General features: G+C 45.2%; 1 protein-coding gene across 1 annotated transcript in view; it reads left to right on the forward strand.

The window, feature by feature from the left end:
• The window catches only part of LOC119155386 (BEN domain-containing protein 5), a 965021-nt gene that overhangs the window by 939914 nt on the left and 4127 nt on the right, over positions 1-20980 (forward strand). Inside the window, exon 12 of the mRNA XM_037404023.1 lies at positions 10336-10432. Coding sequence (XP_037259920.1) covers positions 10336-10432 — 97 coding nt within the window. The remainder of the gene's footprint in view (positions 1-10335; positions 10433-20980) is intronic.

Below are 20980 nucleotides of genomic sequence, written 5' to 3' on the forward strand. Positions count from 1 at the left end.
TATGGAGATAGAGATAGGCAACAGAAGTAGACAGTGGGAGAGCAAAACAGGATGTGGCCTCAAAAACCATGAAGGTTTAAAAGGAAAAAAAGAAGTCATATAAAATAATTAAGTTTACAAATAAGCACCCTAAACCGACAAAAAAACCCAAACCAAAACAAACTAAAACCCCCCAAACCGCCTCCTATACCTGTTATCTCTGACCACTGAGATTGTTACTCAATCTAGCTTCTCATTTTGTTGCATGGGCGCTGTGCCAGAGTAAGGAGCAGTGCAGCAGGCAAGGTCGCACCACGGTACGGAGAGTTTGAAGGGGAAGTGATTTTTATAGCCGTGACACTCTGGAAAATGGAGAGATGTGAAGTTTGCTGCTTAGGTCTCTCATAAACTCCAGGGGCTGCTGGTTAAATTATGGTCACAAGCATGTTGTTATGAAAGGCCTTTTCACCAGGGAAAGCAGTGACTCTAAAGCTGGCCCACCAGTTAATGCTGTATCCCCTTGCAAGCACTTGTTCTGAGATTCCCCTTTTGTAAATCAAGGGCCACTCCTGCACTGACTGTACAGCCGTGTACTTCCAGCCACTTCAGCAAAGCTGGCTGTTGTTTCAGTGAGAGGAGCTGGTGAATCTGAGGTTTGGCAATGGTTTATTCCATCCCATCAAAGGAGTGAGGGGAAGAGACAGGCAGTGGAGAAGGGGAGAGCTGCAGACCTTTCCAGCATCTTTATCCAGACACAGACCCGCTGCTGCCAGCAGTCCTTCCCCAGGGAACGTGATGTAGGAAAACAAGCCAGCTTGGGTGAGTAGCTTTTTTAGCAAGGGCTTTGTGACAGCAGTCAGAGGAGTATTATTTGTGGCAGGACTATATATAACTATATTTGTGTGCATGTAGATTAAATATACATATGTGTAGTGCCTTATCACTGCATTCCAGCTTGAATGTAAAACACAAAGGAAAAATCAAAGGTTTTAGAAAAAGCTAAATTTATCTGGGAATGGGAATTATAATAGAAAAGAGGCAATTAATTGGGGGTGGGTGTAGAGATTACAGTAATATTTTACAATTTTTTACAAACATAAAAATTACATTAGTTTCTCGGCCTACTGCTTCTTCCTATTCACCAATACCACTCTGGAGTGATCACGTACAGATGAGGCGTGTCCAACAGATGCAGAGAGAGCTCCGTCCTGGCTTATGCGTGTCCCTGCTTTGGGGAGAATTCCCCCACTACAGCAGATAGCCTGAGCTTAAGCGTGGCAGTAACCCTTGAGTCCGAGTCAGCAACGTAGGCAGAAATGAGGTCTTGGCACTCATGAGCTGATGCCCCTTCTTATGTTACTTCATCTGACTCTGTTTGCCCTCTCATTCTTTAGTGCCACTCAGTCCCAAGCGAAGCACCCACCTTCATCATTGATTCATCCCTTGAGCTGGACCTGCTCTGTCATCCCAGCCCAGCCTGGTCCTTGCAGAGAGAGCAGGTGCCCTGTCTCTGGTTCGGCCAGGCGTAGTTCCCATTGCAAAACCAATCCCCAGATCTTTTTTGTGCTCTGTCAGCCCTGGAAATGCGCCACTTGCAGCAGAGCTTTCTGTTGCCTGCAGCGTACTCCACTGTGCCTTATTCTGAATCAATACTTGCAGATACTGGAGATAACTCAGGGAGAGAAATAAATTAACATAGCTGAAGAAACAAAGATAATGATATTTTTTCTTCCTTTTCTTTTCTTCCCTCCCTTCTCCCACAGAATAAAATTTTCTTTTCTTCTCCCTCCCATCCTCATCTCAATGACCTGCACTTAGCAGGGCTCCAGACTCTTGAATTATTTCCCACTTTTCCATAAAGCTTTAAATCTTTTTGCTTGTTTTAATTGAAAAATTTCAATCAATCAATTTGCCCCTTCCCTACCCTCTCGCCTTCCTCCCCTCCCCCAAACAGACCCATTTGCAGTAAATAATCTGTAGCCAGACTTTCTGCTGTAAAGAAATAAATAATTCTGAATTTGCTGAATCCCGCCTGATCTCCCAGCTTTAAATCACTGCATTTTGTACTGAGCTCAGCCAAAATGTTGAACACACTGAAGCATGACTATTACTTGGAGACTGCAAGTGTTTTTAAAGGTACAGCCTCTGAGGCCATGGTCCTTCTTCCTCCCAGGACAGTCTGCGAGAGGAGCTAAGCCAGTTCCTGAGGATAAGTTGTCTCTTACTGCAGTTTGCCCACTACGAATGCAGATGTTGCCCTGTCTTAAAGGGACTTAGCAAAGACTGATTGAAGGCGGGAGGGTCTTTGAGCAGGTCCTTGGGAAGAGGCACCTTGACTGAAACTATCTAATAGCCACTGGACTGAGTTCTTTTCCAGATGGGTGATGTAAGGTAGGTTCCAGGAGGTCCTCTGCATCTGCTCAGACACTGGAGAGCAAGTGTCTGTGCTTCCAAGTGCAAATAGTTGCATTTGGACACCCAAGAGCCTGGGGTACCCCAGCCAGAGGAGAAAGGTCCCCCAAAATCATTACAAGTCCTGCAATCATTGTCAGCATTCTGCAACCCTCTTTATCTTTCCTCTATTAAAAAACTTTAAAATTAGTTATGTGCAGGTTTATGTCACAAAGGAACACAACCCTCGTATGTCTTAATTTCTTTAATTTCTTCTTTTTAGGATTGCTCTTGTCAAAGCTATAGACTATGCCCTGTCTAAAAATGCAAGCTGCAGCTAAAGAGGAAAAACGCAGCACGCAACAGATTTACTGATGCCCAGTTATGATTTATACAGCTCATGAGCTTCCAACAATTTAGAGATGAAAAATGGTTTATCTACACTTTCGTGTGTTGAGACACTCTTTCTACTATTTACCTTGAAACCAATTTTGTTTGGGCGGTGGTGAATGTTATGCATAAAGCCATGAGTGGAATGTTTAATGGGAACTCTCAGACGTGGAAAAATGGATGTCATCATGCTTCTGGGCTGAGATGTGAGGGACTAAGAGGATCCTCAAAAAGTTCTGCTCATGATTTTCTAGTGTATTTTGAGGGTTTTAATTAGAATTGGAAAGTATTGTACTCTTCTTGCATTTCCAACCAAGCTGAAAAAAAGAACTGTCAATACTTAACTTTTCATGCTGTTTTTCCCTTGTGCATTTGAGAACATTCATCAGTGATAGGAGAAGATTGTGAATGCTGGATTTTCACTTGGAAATTTCTTCCCCTCTCCTCATCCCTTCTCAGTATATCAGAGAAAATCAGCTCTGTAATTTTCATTGACTGTCTAAAGAGCTGAGGTCAGCTAATCCACAAGGGCTCCTTCCCAGATTTGGCAAGAGACCAGATTTAAACAATAGCAAAGTTCAGAAACACTAAAAATCACAAGAAGAGACTCATCCTAGTGTTCTCCTGATACTCCAAATAAACATCTGTCAGATCTTAATGTGAGACCAGTAAATGCAGACCCAAATAAATTTGGGGACAATTTGATAGAAGCTGTTATAATCAGGGTTTAAGTATCTAATTTTTAAAGTATACCAACACAAAGAGCAATGTTGATGCAATATTTTCATGAATGAAAATACACTGGTGCCGAAATTCACCCTTTCTGGGTTTTTCTTTTTCAGCTGTCAGCTTGGTTCTGACCCCTGTCCCTTAGATAACCTCGTCAGGACTCAGTGCTCCATTTTCTTTGGTCATTTTACACTTTAGGCCAGATTACATTTACAGGAGGGCCCACTTCCATCTCCCATTGGTGTAGAGGGACCATGAGATGGATAAAATGTAACTTTCATGGAGCAATGTGAAGATGGCGTTAGGATAATGGAGCGGCAGTCAGAGATGTCACTGAAAAAATTGTGTTCGTAGCGCTGGTAAATGGCTTGTGGATTCAGAGGTAAAAATGTGCAGTGGCCCTGTTGTGTTCCCAATGTTACTTTGGTAGTGTCTTGAGATATCTTAATCCTCTCTGCTTCCGTGCTTGCTCTGGACAGCTTGATTTTCCTTTCCCTGGCTGTGTTTCTTGAATCCTATGTTGAATTATCTGCTCCTTCTTCATGGCCACATGTGGCAGCAGCTCTGCAGCTCTGTATTGCGTGGAGGCTTTCATCAGCAGCAAAATGCATTCAGCCGGGTGGTTCCTTCAGTGGTGCTGCTGTGCTGCAGAGGCAGAGCTGGGGTACACAGCCGCTCCACCACACTCCCCTCTGCTCCCCTTGTCTCTGCTGCCCTTCAATGGCAGCACTCTGGCAGGATCAGGAGTGTTTGGCTCTGTTCTGGCACTGGCTCCTGTGCAGCAGTTCCACCTTCTTGCCTTTTTCTCTCTCTGCCTCAGGATCCCTCTGCTCACCACGCCCAGGTGTTAGCTGGGATCGGCTCCTTTCAGTTTAGTTCATGAGAAGGTCAGAAGCGATAGCTGATATTGAAATGAGTTCATGGTACAACGTGATCCTTGCAGCGCCGTCCCTCTGGCAGAGATAAAACAGTGCTCTCCACGATACCTGTTCCCCAACCTCCTCTTTCAGAGGAGGACAGAAAATTACAGGCCTCTGATTATTCAGGGAGAAGCAGCACACAACTTCAATCTTTGTAATCTCTTCCACCACAATCAAGCATTTCAGGACAAAGGCCTGAAAGCCTGAAATAGTCAGTCAGGGATCTTTCCTCCCAGTTCCTTCCCTGATAACATACAAGAGGAATAAAAGTGAAGTTTTGTCATTGCTGTTATGTCGTTTCCAAAAACATCTGTCCCATTTGGGATCAGGAACTGAGGCTGTTGGGAACAGAAATACTCTCCCTGGGGAGTGTCCTTTTGCTATTTCCAGGCTGGCTGTGGCCAGAGCATTTGTAGATCTTAAGGCCACATGGTCTGGTTGCATTTCCGTAGCTTGACCTGCCAAGAGGGTGTCACCAGTAATTCCCACGTCGAGCCTGGTTCTTACGCTTGAGCCTCGGTCCCACTGGAGGTGGCAGACTCTCCCCAGAACATGCGCACATGCACCTTGCAGCCCTGCAAAACCGAGAGCCTGAAGCTTTAGTGCTTGCCTGGCCAGGCCCTGCTCTCTCGAAAAGTCAGTAAAGAAGACTGGGTAAGTCCTGCCTCCTCCCCACACCCCCTTTTAGATGCTTTCTCCTTTGACAATGACTTTGAAATAGGTAACCAGATATACTAGACATTGTGAACCTTGTACCCCTGGAGTGACAGTCTCAGGGAAGGATGCATCATCAGCCTCAGGCTTGCACCGTGTGAAATGGTGATGAAAAGCCACAAAATAGCCCCTCACCCCCTGCCACCAGGACTTTATATTGCCTCAATTACACTTTGCTTAGAGTGCCCCCCCCCCCCCCCTTAGATGTGATATGGGCAGCACATCTTATTTATTAGAGAACAGCGTCAGCCCTCTGAAATAAGACAAGTGAGAAACTAGTGAAAACAGCTCTGCTAAAATAGAGGACTAGTTCTGATCAGGCCGGGTGCAATATAACATGGTGGGTTAAACCCTTGTAATGCCATTTTCCATTAGAACTCTTGTTGGAGTCAGGAAGGGGTTTCATCCATTGATGGAAGCTGTTATAAACAGATGACAAAACCTCATCCATATTTCTCTTGAGATTGTACAAAGCTGACAGTATGCTAGCTGACCACAGTCATCTGGGACTCTCCCACACAAAATAACACTCTTCATAAATAACAGGATTGTTGTGCTGGACTGAGATTTGCTGTAGAATTCGGTTTTGTCAAACAAAGAACTACTTCTGGCTTTTAATTTGAGCTATTAAAAAGATTCACCTTTCACTTTCTGTCTTATCTTCCTTCCCCTTTAAAGATTCACCTTTCTCTTTCTGTCTTATTTTCCTTCCCCTTTCTCTCCCTTTCCTATTTTTTTTCTTCTTCTCTCTCTGTCTTTAGGATAACATAAAGCTGTTTGTCTAAAACAAAAGACTTGCATGGATCTGGCCAGCGGTGCCTCTGGATTGAATAGTCATGATTTCAAATCCTGTTTAGGACTAAACTTGGACAGATTCCATAAGCTAATAACCTAGTGCAGTGTTTCAAATTGATGGAGGTGCCATCCTCTAGATGAGACATAAAAACAGAGATCCAATCTGCTTGGCAGAGACCCCACAGGACTTATCAAAGATGAGTGGGAGCTGCTAACTGTTTTGCCCTTGTCAAATCCTTACCACCACCACAGCTTCTCTTCCTGTTCCAAAGCAATGACACTGGACCTTATGAAAATGAGATGGCGAACTTGAAGGAGCCATCCTTTTCCTAATTATTTAAAGCAGTTTGCAGTGTCTGGCAAAAGGGGGAAAGAGAGATAATCCACTCACTTGAAAGTGAAATGACCCTGAATTTCAAAAAGCAAAACAAAAGCGAGTGAATGGTGCCACCATGCTCTGCAGCAGTGACATTATTAAATGATCAGTGAGCTATTAAAGCAGCAACATTTAGTACCTCCCATAATAACTTGTACTGCTAACTGGTTTCCAAATTGAGATTTTTATTGCCTCCATGCACAGACAGAACAAGGCTGTGTCTGTGCTTCTAGAGGCTACAGTTTAAGCAGGCTGTTTGCAATAGGAACGATGAATCTTCTCAGTTGAAAAACAGTAACGGCTTGTGAGGTTCCCCACTCCTCTGTCCTCTTTTCTTATCAGGGCTGGAAGCTTTGGGGTGTGAGGCATGGTGGGATCCTAAATACGGAGGATTTTGCAGAAAGCCCAGCATAATTCTTGAACTTCCTAACATCTGTGAAATTTGGCAGAGTTCTATATAAGCAGACTGTCCTGAAATCTCCCCCAAACCGCTGATGCCATTCAAAGAGTGAATGCTGTGAGAATGGCGTTTGCGGGAGGGGCATTGGGCACACACTGGTTTCCACTTCCAGGCAGAAATATGGAGCACGGAGGAACGAGTCTGTGGAGAAGGAAGAGAGAGGAAAGGGAACTGCAGATGCTATTAAAGGTGAAGGCTCACCCGGATGTTTCCACCATGACTCTCCCAAATGGATTTCTACTGTCTCATACAAGCTGAGCTCCTGTGATGGAACAGCTTGGAAATGGCTTTCCAACAAGCGCAGTTCAAGCTAGGTAGGGAGCTCCTGTGGGCAAAAGCACAGCATGTGTGATTGCAGAAAGGAAGCTGGTTGAAAAACAAACAAACAAACAAACAAGCCACTCAGCAAAAGTGGGTTCTGATTGTAGTTGCAGTTATTTTCATGCCCACGACATACTGTAGGCCAAAGTAGAGCCTGGGTCTTCCATGCACCTGCACATAAATGCAAATGTTATTGCCTTGATTTGTTTTTCTCCATCACTTCTGCACATGCATGCTGCCTGTACTCGCTGAGTGCGTCAGGCCATGCCTTGCCCAGGCTAGGCAGCCACAGGGAGAGACTTACTGCTGCTTCAGGTTTTATGCATCGAGTGCCTGACTTCCATGACAGAAACTGCTCATCCTTTACTGAGATGGCAGGCAGAACTGAGGGGGTGGGATGGCTCGAGACGCTAGTATTACAACATGCACATTTTCTATTCCATGCTGGTTCGAGCCTCTTTCCACCAGTGCTGATTGCAAGCTGTTCCCATTTTGTGACTTTTCAGCGGCTGCATGTGGCACAGGGGTGCATGTCCAGTGTCTTCACAGTGCCTGCCTACCTGTGTGTCCATGCTCCTCAAAATGCCTTTACCTTTCCTGGTGATCTTAGCAAACATGAAGTCTGTATGGGCTGCAAAACATAGTAAGAACTGTAGAAAAATGAGGTGAAGTAGCCTTAGAGGCTCTTCTATATACTTCCTTTTCCAAACTTCATGCAGGACCAGTTAAACCTAAACCATTCATGTCTGCTGTGGGTTTAACCTGTTCTTCAAGACCTCTGGTCTGGAGATTTCCAGATGTGCTAAGGCAAGTTGTTCCAGTGGTTAACTGTCCTTACCTTTAGAAAGGTGCTCCTAAGGCCCAAGTCCAGCAGAAGAACTGGATTCCTCCAGGTCATGGTTGAGGCAGAGTTGTAAGGTACCACGCAGGAGCTCGTGTAGCCACTTCCTCAGCTGCACCCGCTCTCAGCTAAGGGCTTCCTCCCCCAGGACGCAGGTCAGGTGTTTCCCACTGTGCAAACACAAGCGATGTAGAGAGACAAAGAAAAGGGCAGCAGGGCCATTGCTGGCAGAGGAGCCTTCCAAGATTGGCGCTGACAAAATATCCTAGAGACTTTACTGAGTCCAATTACTACTTTATGTCTTTAAAGTGCTGAGTAAATGAAAGAAACGACAAGATCAAGCTATGTTAGTCTTCTCAATCCCTTAAATGTTTGACAGCCCTCTCCCCTTTCTTGCTTCCTCAGACTACTTTGAACTCTTAACCTTTGCCGCTGCTTTGAGTTCACAACTGCAGAAACCAAACTACCCCCAGCCATCCCCAAATTCCAATAACAATAACAAAACATTTTCAAAGCCAACGCTGCCCTCCCTCAAATGGATGAAACTTTAAGCTGTCTCTAACTTTCTGAACTTTCATGCACGTACAGTTTGTCTCGTCCGTCAGTGCTGGCAGGCTGCAGGGGAGCTGCTGGGTACTGCGGCAGCCCTGAGACAGCCGGTGCTGTTTCACACAACCAACTATCCCTGTCCGCACAGACAACAGCCGTGAACACCAGCTGTTCAGGCTGTGCTGTACTGTTGGGTGGCAGAATATAGATGCCTGCAGCACATATGGTATTAGGATCGCAATGATAATATCAGGGTAGACCCTGAAAGAGAAGGGATACATCCATGTGACCATCCCTAGGCGCAGCAGTGGGAACTGGAAAAGTGGGAGCAGATCACTGGAGAGAAAAGCAGCGTCAGGAGTCATCCTCAGCCGCTAGAACTGGGCTTGGCTGCAGTGTGAGGGGAGCTGGTGGCTGGCTTTTTGCAGAACTAGAGCTAAAGACTAAGTCAAATCAGTTCGACCTCCCCTTTAAATAAATAAATAAATGATAAACAGAGATCTCATGGTAATGCCTGAACCTGATGTCTCATGCTCACTTGTTTTGATGTGTCTAATGTAAGTGGGTGGGTAATAAAAGCTTCATTTAGAAGCTAGCATCTTCACAGGCACTGCTGGAAGCCCCTGGGACACTGCACTTCTGGAATCTTCCTCTAATGGAAACATCAGCAGATAACTATTGATAAAGCAGAGCATGCACGCATGCACACCAAACAACCCAGCAGCAGTTTATTTTCCTCAACTGCTGGGTGTCGGAGGCAGAGGTGTATTTAGATTCCCCAGGTGATGTACCCACCTTAGCTACTGCATCAGCGCTCCTGAAAAGTCCATTATGATGACCATTTGGGTCACTGCACTGGCAAAGCGTGTGGCTGTTGTAGCCTGGATAGGCATCAGTTCGAAAAAGGCAAATAAAGGAGTCCTCAGCCCTTGTAATACAGCTGTGGATAATGGCATCAATTCCATCTCTCCCAGTTGGACATCACCCTGTACGTGATAAGTAGGCGCTGCTCTGTCACAGGCAGACCCAGTGCTGACGTTTCACATGAGCGGGAAATTTACCCCATGGACCTGTTGTCTCAGATATGGTTTTTCAACACATTTGCAGGTTATTCAGCTTCCTTTTAGGCAAATGAGTCTTCAGGAAGGTCTGGTTCCTGTGCCTGCAAGGTCTCGGTGGCAGCTCCGAGGTGCAGCACCTCCCTAGCGTTGGGCTCAGCTGAAGAGGGAACTGTGGCTAGTGAGAAGAGCCCCTGGAGTTACTGCTGACCTCCTTAAGGTAATCTGCTCTCCTTCCAGTTCAGTGCCAAAATCGCTATTTCAAGTCCTGAATACAACAGAGTTAAAGAACAGTATATCCTCCCAGGACAGTGGAGGGGGCACCGCTAAAGATCTGGAGGGCTACAGCCTTAATCCCAACCTTGAGTTTGTGCACTGGTCCATGGCTGGTTCATACTATGACACTGTTGACATTGCTTCCTGGTTGCAAGCACAGAAATACTGCCTGTAGCCAAGCACTTTTAGGTAATTATTTTTGCTGAATGTGGAAATTGTAAGGCCCCTTTTGTCTAGTGTATTACTTCATGACAACCACTGGGATCTGCAGCCAGGAATGGGGGAAAGGGAGAATGTTTCCTCTTGTCTGCAGTTTTATGCAGCATCTGCCTGTGAAAACAAGAAGCAAACAAGATGACCCCCACTTTATCTGCTTGCGCAAGTCATTTTGCCTGAAGCCTGAGCACTGTGGGATGGTTAATGTAAAACTTGTTCATGCATTAAATAGGAGTAATTTACCTTTAGACTCTGCTTTTTTCTTATTATTACTTTTAATTATTAAAACAAAAAAAATCTCCTTAATTAAAACCTCACAGATATGAAGCTTGGAAGAAATGTGGCCAGGACTTTCTTGGATTACTACAGGCTGAATTCCTTGGTGGACAGACCACTAGCACCTACTCCTAAAACCCGGTAGGTCAGAAAGCAATTTCTCTTGCTTTAGCAGGGCTGCTTTTTAATACCTTTCATTACTAAACTTCAGTGCTACTGCATTACGGCTTTATAATAAGCGTGTTAGTCTAACTGTGCTTATATTATTGAAATTCCATTCGGAAATAAAGCATTTATGATCAGGAAAGATACCGGGTTTATGTCTGAAAAAATATCCAAAAAAGAGGATTTGGGAGATATTGATATCTTTCCTGAATTCTGTCTGCTGTACACCAATCTCACACCAGTATCTTTAATGGACTTACCCTTCATGTATCTCCCGAGAGAGAGAGGAGAATCAGACCCACTTTATTTTGAAAAGTTTTAATTCTGGAAGTGAAAAATCTTTCAGTGCTTCAGGAAATTACCAGCAAGCCTGTGCTAAAGGCAGGGTTCTCCATTTCCCCGTGGACCTGCTGCAGTGCTGGCAGCCAGATGGCAGGTTCCTTCTGCCAGTCCAAATGGGAGCCTTTACTTGGGGATCCCCTCTCACCCTGTCTTTACTCCAGCTTTACAACCAGATTAAGTGGATGTTTGTCCAAAAGGAAGTATTTTTGGACATGAAGTAAGGCACCAGTGAGCAATGCACAAAGGTGTGAACAGAAGGCTTGAAATGCCCAAGCTTGAATCTGGCAGTGCTGCTGGCCTTCTGTCTGGTGTTGGCCAAGTGTCCCTTCAGTGTCAACTGTTTGTTGAGAACCATCATTCCTTGAACAGGCAAAGCTGTCTGAAAACATGAGGAGGGGAGCAGAGCAGGAACCAGAGCTCCTGTTTCATGGGAAGCACCATATTTGGAATTTGTCTCTGTTCCGAGAAAACAGCAATAACGCCTCCAAACTAAAAATCTCCAATTCAATGCATTTGGGCCAATGGGAACGTTTCATTTGGGTTTCAACTTTTAATAGCACAACCAAATACAATTTCTATTTTGCAGTGGAAAAGCCAATTCCAAATTGCCAAGGGAGGCAGCTGAGCCTTGAAATCCACTCCCTTCTTCTCCCCACTTTCCCCTCACCTCCCACCCGCCCTTAAAAAGGTACCTGTGGGAACAGTTTCTTGTTTGCAAAGGAACACTTTCCTACTGAAGATTTTCTAGGGATGGATAAGATGGATGTTACGAATATAAGCCCAGACCATAGAGCGACTGCTGGAGTTCCTCCCGCAGCCTTTAAAAATCCTCTCGGCGCAGCCATTCTGGCAGTTCCTTATATATGTGGTCAGAGCCAGTCTGACTGCCTTAGGTGTTTAAATGCCCTGCTTTGAGTCCTTCTCCCTTCCTCTGTTCGTGATCTTGACACAACAGTTTAGGCTGGCTCAAGGAGGATTGTCAGCGTTGCAGTTCTGAATGCTCTTATCTGCAGAGACCTGCAGGGTTAGCAGAGAAAAACATCCAGCATCTTCCTCTCCTCTGGAAATTGAATGTATCATTTCTCTCAGACTCCCAGGGGCCACAGCCTCCGAGGCTAAAACCCACAACTATTACTGAACCTAATTACCACCTGACAGCAAAGTGCTTTTCCGTAGCATCATTCAGTTACCTCATCAAAAAGAATGTTTGTTTGCTTTTTTCATTTTAAATTAAAGAACCACGGACAGTGGTAACTGAAGCATTTTAATCATATCAAATATCCATGTCCATCTCTATAGTGAAAGCCATGCCAGCAGGGAAAGATACACATCTATAATCAGGTTGCACAGAGCAAATTTTTCTCGTTCCTCCACCAGAGTCTAATGGGGTGAGGGATCTTTTGTCTGGGGAGTGCTACCTTGCAGTAAAATCCTAAATATGGTAAATGTTCAGACCAAAGCCAACAGAAGTTTAAGGAATAGATTTTTAAAGATTCATGTTGTTAATTTCCTGATAGCTTTCAAATACTGGCTTTTCCCTGTAAGTAGGCAAATGCCTTTTATTTGTATCCAGGGCTTTGCCACCTGACATTTGATCAGAGCCTGTATATATATATAAAACGTACGTCAGTGAAATGGAATTGTTCTTTGAAGCTGTCGTGTTAACTGCAAACCTGTCCACAAGAAAATCTTGCAAACTGCTGGGAAACACAGGGGAGATGATTGTGGCTCTAAATATGCCTTGGCTAGGCAGTGGCACTCAGAAAGGATTGGAATATGTAAAATAATACTAAATATCTGTGTAATCAGGACTAATTATGTGGCATGGTTATTAGCTTGAAACAGGACATGTTGTGCCCACAGTTTATGAAAATATATTAAAACATTACCAGATTCCACATACTCATTGAAAGAAAGCTGCAGAGTTAATAAACGTGTAAGGGATAACTAATTGGCTGCTTTGTCCCAGCCTACTACAGGCAGAACAATTTCTGTATGAGGGAATTAGTGCAGCCAGAACGTATTATAATGATAGCCCTGGAAATAGCAACAACCTGAAACACTTGCAGAGCACATCTGACTGAAAGATCTTTAAGAAGGAAGTGTTTATGTTGGCATCAGCATGTTGCAGAGAAGTAAACTGAGCTTTCTCTGACCTTCCCCCAGTTCCCTGGGAGCCCAGCCCAGTGGCCATGCAGTGTTTCCCACAGCCTGCAAGGGAAAGTCAGGACCTGTTTCAAACAGTAACCCTAACGCGCCTGGCAGTCCTCAGCATGGGAAGACCTCATGATCCTACAAAAATGCCCGGTTCAGACAGATAATGTCTGTTGTTACCAGCATGCTAAGCAATTATTTTCCTTAAAGTGATGTGTCTGTAGCAAGATAGGAAAGCATCAGTGACTCAGCTGGAGAGGGCAGGAAGGTTAGAATATTTTCCTATGTGAGCTAATGAATTAAAAGCCTTGCTGAAAATGCTGGACATCTTCTGGAGTGACAAGCTGGTAGGCCTATGAATTTCTAACAGTAAAAGAGATCTCTGGGCTGCCTACAGAAACTGCTGGAGAAAAGAGTGCTGCCACTTCGACCTGCTTCAGAGAGGCTCAGGGAAGTCCATCCTGGACACAAAGACATCTCTCTAAGGTTGGGTTAAGTGGACACAGAGCAGGAGAGCGCATTGTAGAAAGGGCTGTCAGGTGGCAATGAAGGTTCATGCCCTTCCTCTCCTTCTTGTTATGTCCTTTTTTTAAGCTGCTCAGTGATCAGTAAATTCTGCTCCCACTGCACTCACTGGAATGCATTTGAGTAGGGCTCCCTTTGATGCTGCCGGTGGCACTGGGAGCTCTTCCACTTGCCGAGTCTGTCTTGCGCTCATTTCTTTCTACTTGTGCCAGAGTAAAGGTGAACATTGCTTGGGTCGAAAGTGAGAAATGTCCTCCACTAAAATCTTTTGTAAAAGGTGAAAAATTTGGAAGAGACTAAGAGAAAGCAAAATACAGCTGTTACAGAGAATGGTTAAGGTAGGAAACCAGAATTTTTTGCTGAAAAATTTGCAAATGCCAGTCACCTTGCGCTGCCTTAAGTCCACCCCTTTGCCCGTAGCAGCATTGCTCTGTTATTTCACTCTGGTTCACTGACTGCACAGCAGAGCCCTGCTCCAGCACAGCATCAGCAGAGGAGCTGCTGCCTCTTTAAACCAGTGACTTTTTTTTCTCTGAGAGCCACCATTTCCATGTTTCTCATTTTCTGCACACACTGGAGTTCAATTTATAGAAGTGCTGAGTGCTTACAACTCTGGCTGAGGTTAGGGGGGCTGGGCTTTGAACAGACACAATGTGGGTACCCTGAAAAATCCCACCTGGCCCTCCCTGTTGGAGCATTCTGCAACTTCTGTCTGCAGCACGTTTTCATGTGGGTATAACCCATGCTCTCTGCTCACGGGAGTGCTGGAAGAAAAATTCTTTCCTGTGTGGGAAGCTCACAGCTGCTGCACTGACACACATGAGAGAAAAGTCCAGGAGAAGACGAATAATTCTGCTAAGAGCAGGGATTTGATGGCATGCAGCAAATAATGCCTGGGGCCACACACCGAACAATAAAAGGACAGGACAAAATATTGACTGGCCCTTCATTAGTTGCTGCCTGTCCGTCGTGCCCTGAATGAAACAGCAGTCTTGCTGAAGAAAAAGTAGGCTGTGATGAGGTAATTAAAGACCACATCAGAAGGCGTATCTGCCAGGAGGTTGAATTAAAATTGTTCTGACAGCCTTTACTCTGGCAATTCCTCCTTTTGCTGCTTGACTTTGCAGCCTTAATGATGATGTATGAGTTCACAGCTGCATATCCAACAGGCTGGATAGACCCACGGGACTGTCCCGTCATCCTCAGAGGCGGTGGGCACCATCACCTGCATCACGCTGGGTGGAGCTGGGGAATGTCTTGTGTACAGGCACAATCTGTTTGGAGGCACTTCTGCCCGGGCAACTTAGCCCTTCAAGTTTTGAGCCCCACCTTGACCGTAAAGGGCTGGGTCCAGAGGTTGTGTGGTCTTACAGGCTCAGACTGATACCATCCCAGGGATTTGCTGCTTTCTGGCACCTGCTGTGTGTGGGTCTTTCTGTCCCACTGGATCTGGGATGTTCTTCCCAGTCCACCTCTTCCTGTGTTTCAGAAAAACTGCTCTCTACGCTTTGAAGCTCTGCTTTCAGGATTTTTGAGGTTTCACCTACACCCGGTAGTGCTTTCTTTGACCTGGCGATGACTGACATGAGCTGGGAGTGAAGCCACCCATCTGCTTTAAATAGATGGCTGCTTCTTGTCATTCTCCAGGGGCTCTCTTCGCGGCCATCCCCAGCTCACTTCTCCCAGACTTAAATCACTGTCTTGTCATCTTTTCCCCCACCATTTTCAGAAGCTAAGAGCAGAGCAGAGTCTAATAAACATAAAAACATGTTCCAGACCAGATTTGATCTCAGTACAACAGAGATCTGAAATACTCCATAGCTTCCAGGGCACAGGAGCATTGCAATGCTGTGAAAGGAGAGAAAGGAAAATTGGGCACCTTTTCTCTTTCTCTCATTGCTTCTCTCACATAGAAGGAGATGTTGCTGGTCATCTTTGAGCCATACATTCCTTTAGCTCTGGTGACAGGGCATAGGCATGGGTCAGTATAGGAATATAAAGTCCAATTAGCAAACTGGTTTGAGTGAAATGTCTGTGTGGGGCAAACAAACCACCTCCACCAACACATCGGCAAGGAGGCAGCTCAGATTTCTGCCGCACACTTCAGCCACACTGAGAGGCTACCACTGCTACTAAAAGCAAATGCAGTGTCTCTGTATTTTTTTTAATTTTTGTTGTTGTTGTTATTATTGTGAAATAAAACTGACTTCAAGGAGAAGTTCCCCGGAGCAATCCTGAAGATATATGTGGGTCTGGTCTTTCCCCTTGCCCACACACAGGCTCTTCACCTCCCCAGGCTACTTGTAACACCAGTGGCTTACCCTATACACTCCTGAGGAGGTGAAGGGACTCCCAGAAAGTCCCAAGGCACCAAAATGATGCCGGTATCACAAACACTACTGTCAATGCCTCTTGAATTGTGCAGATACAGCAAAGTAAATGTTTTTTTCCCCTTCCTCCAGTGCTGCTCCAGGGAAAGGTCAGCAAAACCACTTATAATTTGTAGAGAAAGGTGGAAATTAAATGAGGGCAGGGAAAAACAAAAAAGAGAAAAGAATTTAAAAAAAAAAAGAGAGAGAGAGAGAAAAGAAAAAAGGAAAGGTCAGGTTTCCATCGCCATCCCAGCTCCCTTGGAGGGAGGATTGCAACCTGCCTCAGGGATTTCACCAGGAAGGACCTGGTCCATGGGCACCCTATAGCTCTGTCGCTTTTCTAGGGACAAGTGGGACCAAACAATGATGTTTAAAAGCCTTCCTTACGTTACCGGCAGGGCCAGCTAGGGCTGCACTGCTGCACGATCCTAACAGCTAGCACAGAGACGCTGCCTCGCAGCTGGATCTTGCAGACTGTCTTACCTGGCTCCCTACTTGTTCAAACAGTTCAAAGCTCATATGAGTGTCTAAAAAACCCCTTGCTTTACCCTCCCATGTTAGCTGGTGCTCCTTTAAAAGGAAAATTTAAAAAACCCAACAAACTGCTGAGGAGTCAAACAATTTCAGTGTGCTTTCCAGAGCTGTGAATTGTATTAGTAATGGGAACACTACTATGGTTTAAAGGCAAATTATATGTTTTGCCTCAAAAATTATTTTTTGTTTTTTTCTCCTTCCCTATTGGTAATTATAATCTGTCAGCTCACTCCCACACATGTCTGCATATTTTATGCAACTCTTGATACTTGAAGCTGTCATTAAAGAAAACCCTTCAGGTTTTCAATGGTGACACATTTGTGTGGGTTCAATGAAAAGGATCCATTTGCCGTTTGGGGAGATCTGCAGTGCTTGGCCAGCTCCCAGCAGAGGGCTCACCAAAATTCCACATTACAACAATTACCTTGTCAAGCACTTGGGAACCAGAGCGAAGGCTGGCAGGATTTTACCCTGGATTTAAGCAAGCACACACTAAAGCACATGCAAACAGTCAAACACACCTCTGGCTTGGTCCTGCTTTCAGACAGTCCCTGAACAGAGGGTGTGTAAAAATACTTCAGGACCAGCCCAGGGAGCCAGTGTGCCTGACGGGTGGCTCAGCAGGAGAAAATAATCTGCATTACTGTATGAAGTAGATTGGGTCCATGTTAACAATCCCTTTCAAAATGAAAGTGCTGTCAGCTGATTTAATTTAATTTACTCTACCTTAATTTACTTTTGGAAATGAGCTAAATGAATAAATTGAATTATGGCTACTTTAACTCTGAAGGAGCATATCCACATAGGAGCTTACTGTGGTTTCACTAATCAGCTTTACATTTACACCCTAAATGTATTTGGATTAGCTCTCACAGGCATCCTCAGCATCCTCATGTAGATATGCCTGGAGATACCCACCTGCTTTCTTCTTCCTTTCTTGGGTTTGTTGCTCTGAGGAAGCCAGGGCTCAGTAAGCAAATTTACAGCATCTGTGTTATTTCATGCCTCACCTCTGCCTGGACTTTCCCTGTATTTCTGAAGAGCAAGAGCACTCTGCTCTGAAAGCAGAGACAGCTGCTATGTGTGGGGTGGGTCAACATGGGTAATGTCTGATGTACATTGCACGTTAATCCCAATATCACATTGCTAACTTGAACAAGCTCAAGAGACTGTCATTTTCTGCTACACCTCATCAGGTAAGTGCAACCCATTATTCTACTGCTGCTCCTTAGGAAATAGGAGGACAGGAGACAAGACAAAATCTATTTCCATCCTCTCTGCAGCTTCCTGCTCCAGGGTCAGTAAAGATATACAACAATGGCTGGGTCTGAGCCATGTGCATTGCTTGTAATTGTGGCTACTTGTGTGATAATGTGGTTCCAGTTACAAGCTAATGACTCCTGCTTCCATCCACTGTCTCCTCGGTGAAGCAGGTGTCCTTGCTGCAGTGAGCTGGGGAAGGAGGCCAGGAACTAAGGGATGGATGGCAAGTAGCAGGATCCCTTCTGTGGCAAAGACATCTGCAAACTCTCCTGGGGAGCAGGCTCTAATATGACGCCTTCTCTAGGAGCAGCATGGACCAGCCCCTGCATTCAGAAAAGTAGGGCCACAGGGTACGGACCTGATGAGATTTCCAGATAGTGCCGGGATTCTCCATATACCGCATTAGCGAGGTTTCTATGGCCCAGAAATCATAATCTGCTGTAATAGGTGGGTGGTCATCTGGCAAGCTTGAATTTGTGCTCACTTTCTGGAAACAGGCACTGGTGACTGCTTAGGGGAACAAAAAATATCAAGCCTGTGGTAATGGCTTGATTCTGACCTTTGCTCTAACATTTCAAATTTGTTTTTATCACTTCTAATTGGCCTTGCTTTGGAGCATGCACATTACCTAACTGCCAGGGTCATTATCTTCTGGGCCATTTGATTTGTGTTTTTCACATTTGAAACTTTTCAGATAATCCCAGAAAATACTGTGCTCCCCTCGCAGTGTCAGATATGGGCCTGGTTAATTGTACATCCCTGAGAGTGAAGTATTTGAAGTAATCAGGCGTTGATTGTTCAGCTGTGATGGACGTAATGGAAACGCATCTCTTCTGTGCAGAGGGGAAAGTGTAAAAAATTAGATCAGCAGCTACACAAAAGCAGACAGATTTCTTGGTTTCAGGGATCAGAGGTTAGCCATTTTCCAGCCTTGATGATTCATTTTTGATCCCACTCACGTGGCATCGATAACTTTTTTTCTCCGCCCTTTGCAATTTAAACACAAATTCTCTTGTATTTTGGCCTTCTTTAATACACCAGCTGCAAAGTCACTAATTCAAATCTATTGCTCCCCACCTCAACTTGCTTCACTGGATGGAAACAGAAGTCAAGAAACATTTGTGTGCGAAAGAGCTCAAAATGCCACAGCATAAGCGTGCTTATGGCGGTGGCTTTGTAGAGCTTAGCTGTTCTAAAACATTAGCCTGATGCATAAGTCTGCTGATTCATTTTCAGATCTTTAAAGGTTTCCTAACAATTAGAAATCCAGATACAGTTGTTTTAGATGGGAACATGTACACTACATTTGAGTAGTCTTATATAGGGCTTGTCTTCCTGCAGATGGGCTGAGAGAGCTGCAGACAGTAATAGGAGTATCCCCATTTTGCAGAATGCAAAAAAAAAAAGCATTGCTGGAAACACCACGATGTTAGACCTCAATGTGAATTATGCATCTGCTGTATTTAGATAGAAGCAATTTTGCTGTTGAAATCACAGGTTGGCATTTTTTTCCCATGGGATTCTGTAACTCAAAATTGTGTTGAGATCAAGCATGTAGTGGGGTGGGTTTTTTAGCTGTAAAGGTGAATGTATTCAGATTATTCAAGTGGTGATTTTTTGGATGTACAATTAGTTGACTGAGAGATGTGGTATAAATTTGGTATTGTAATTGCTATGCCTCTGAGATTTCAATTTGCAGAACAGTTTGCATGGCTGCAAGATTAATTGTTGTATGTGCTATGAGCATGCAGCAGAGTTGTGATTTGATCGTGACTGTCTCTCAGTTGGCTGTATGTCCAAAAAGATCAGTTTGTCACAAGTACTGGATGTGAACAGAGCAGTTGATACTCACGATGCTTCAGTTCAGTGGATGCCTGGGTGGCTGCTAAAAAGGGCCAGTGTCTAAAAATCGCACCTGTAAATGCTGTTGGTTACGCAGGATATTCTTTTTCTGTGTTACCCAAATCATGAAAAAGGAGGAGGTTTAAGAGCCATTTTTATTCTCTTTGCATGTTTCATTTTATACTGTTTCCCTCACTTGCAGAGAGGAGAACAGTAATGACGCTCAGCAGTGCTGCTCTAGTGGACTGGGTGCAGAGAAATCCCTGTCTGTACGGAGGAGCAGCCTCCGCGCACCCAGGAGCCGAGCCCTGCCTGCCCGTCCAGCGCCAGCTCTGCCCCCGGGAGCAGGCAGGCAGGCTGGCAGCAGTGACACCGGCAGTGCTGATGCAGCCCCAGGGCAGGGGATGGACTGACTGACTGGCTTTCCTATGTTTTCCGTGATACTCCATTTGGTCCACAGCTGCTGCTGCGTTTGGGTCTCCAGTGTTATCTAGGAACATGTCGATTTAATTATACATAGAACCAGAGAAACTGCGTGTTCTCACTTCAGTGTGCCTTTCAGGTCTCCCTCCCAGGGTCCTAATTTATTTATTTTTGTCTCAGTGTTTATCTCCTCAAAATACCACTGTGCCTTATGTTGGTGATTGAACTGTGGAGATGCTGTAGATGCTGAACTGGTGGCAGCTATGACAGCAGTGAGGAGGGGAGGGCTAGAGGAGATAAAGCCCTCTAAACCCTGTGCCCCATCAGGCCCTACATTATTTCAATTCTTAAAAATGTATTTGAGTACCTCATTCTGCAAATAAAAGCATAAGCACTGACACACCCACACCTGCATGGTGGGGAAGGCAGGTTTCTCCGTGTCGCTATGGCAGGCAGGTTTGGAGGGGCCCAGCTCCTCAGGGGCGAGTCAGGGTGGAAGGATCAAGAAACCTGGGTTTCCATCTCAGCTCTTTTCCTTTCAGTTCTTCCCAAGTCTGCTGCATGGCCTTCAGCAGGTCCCTTCAGTTCTGTTAACGTGGCTGGGTGAGCAGATAGGTCCTCACCTTCCTAGTGTTTGTGTCTCAGTATGAACTGGTAGAGCACCGACACCAGCTTGGCTTGGACCTCCAGCTGCCTTAGTGAACACAGGTAACTGGTATTAGAGGGAGCAGACTGCATCCTTAAAGAATAGATCAGGCACAGGACCCTCTCCATTTTTGTCCTGCCATAGCAGTGGGGGGCAAACGAACAAAATCAGCAGGGTAGTGGGTACTGGGGGGCAAGCAGCTGTCTGAGTGGGTACCCTGAAAACTCATTGGAGCACCTTGGCTGGTGTGAGCAAGGCTGACAGTGTGGTTTGATTTCCTTCCTCAGGATGGGAATGGAGTCAGGTTTTGCTACTTTTACAAAGGAGGAGCCATCAAAAGGTGTATCTGCTTTCCCAGCTGCAGCACTGCCAGCTTGGTGAGGGGAGGTAATTCATGCTCTGCCAAGTGGGAGATGCAGCATG

Source organism: Falco rusticolus, chromosome 11, assembly GCF_015220075.1.
Source record: "Falco rusticolus isolate bFalRus1 chromosome 11, bFalRus1.pri, whole genome shotgun sequence".
In the NCBI taxonomy this organism is placed as follows: Eukaryota; Metazoa; Chordata; class Aves; order Falconiformes; family Falconidae; genus Falco; species Falco rusticolus.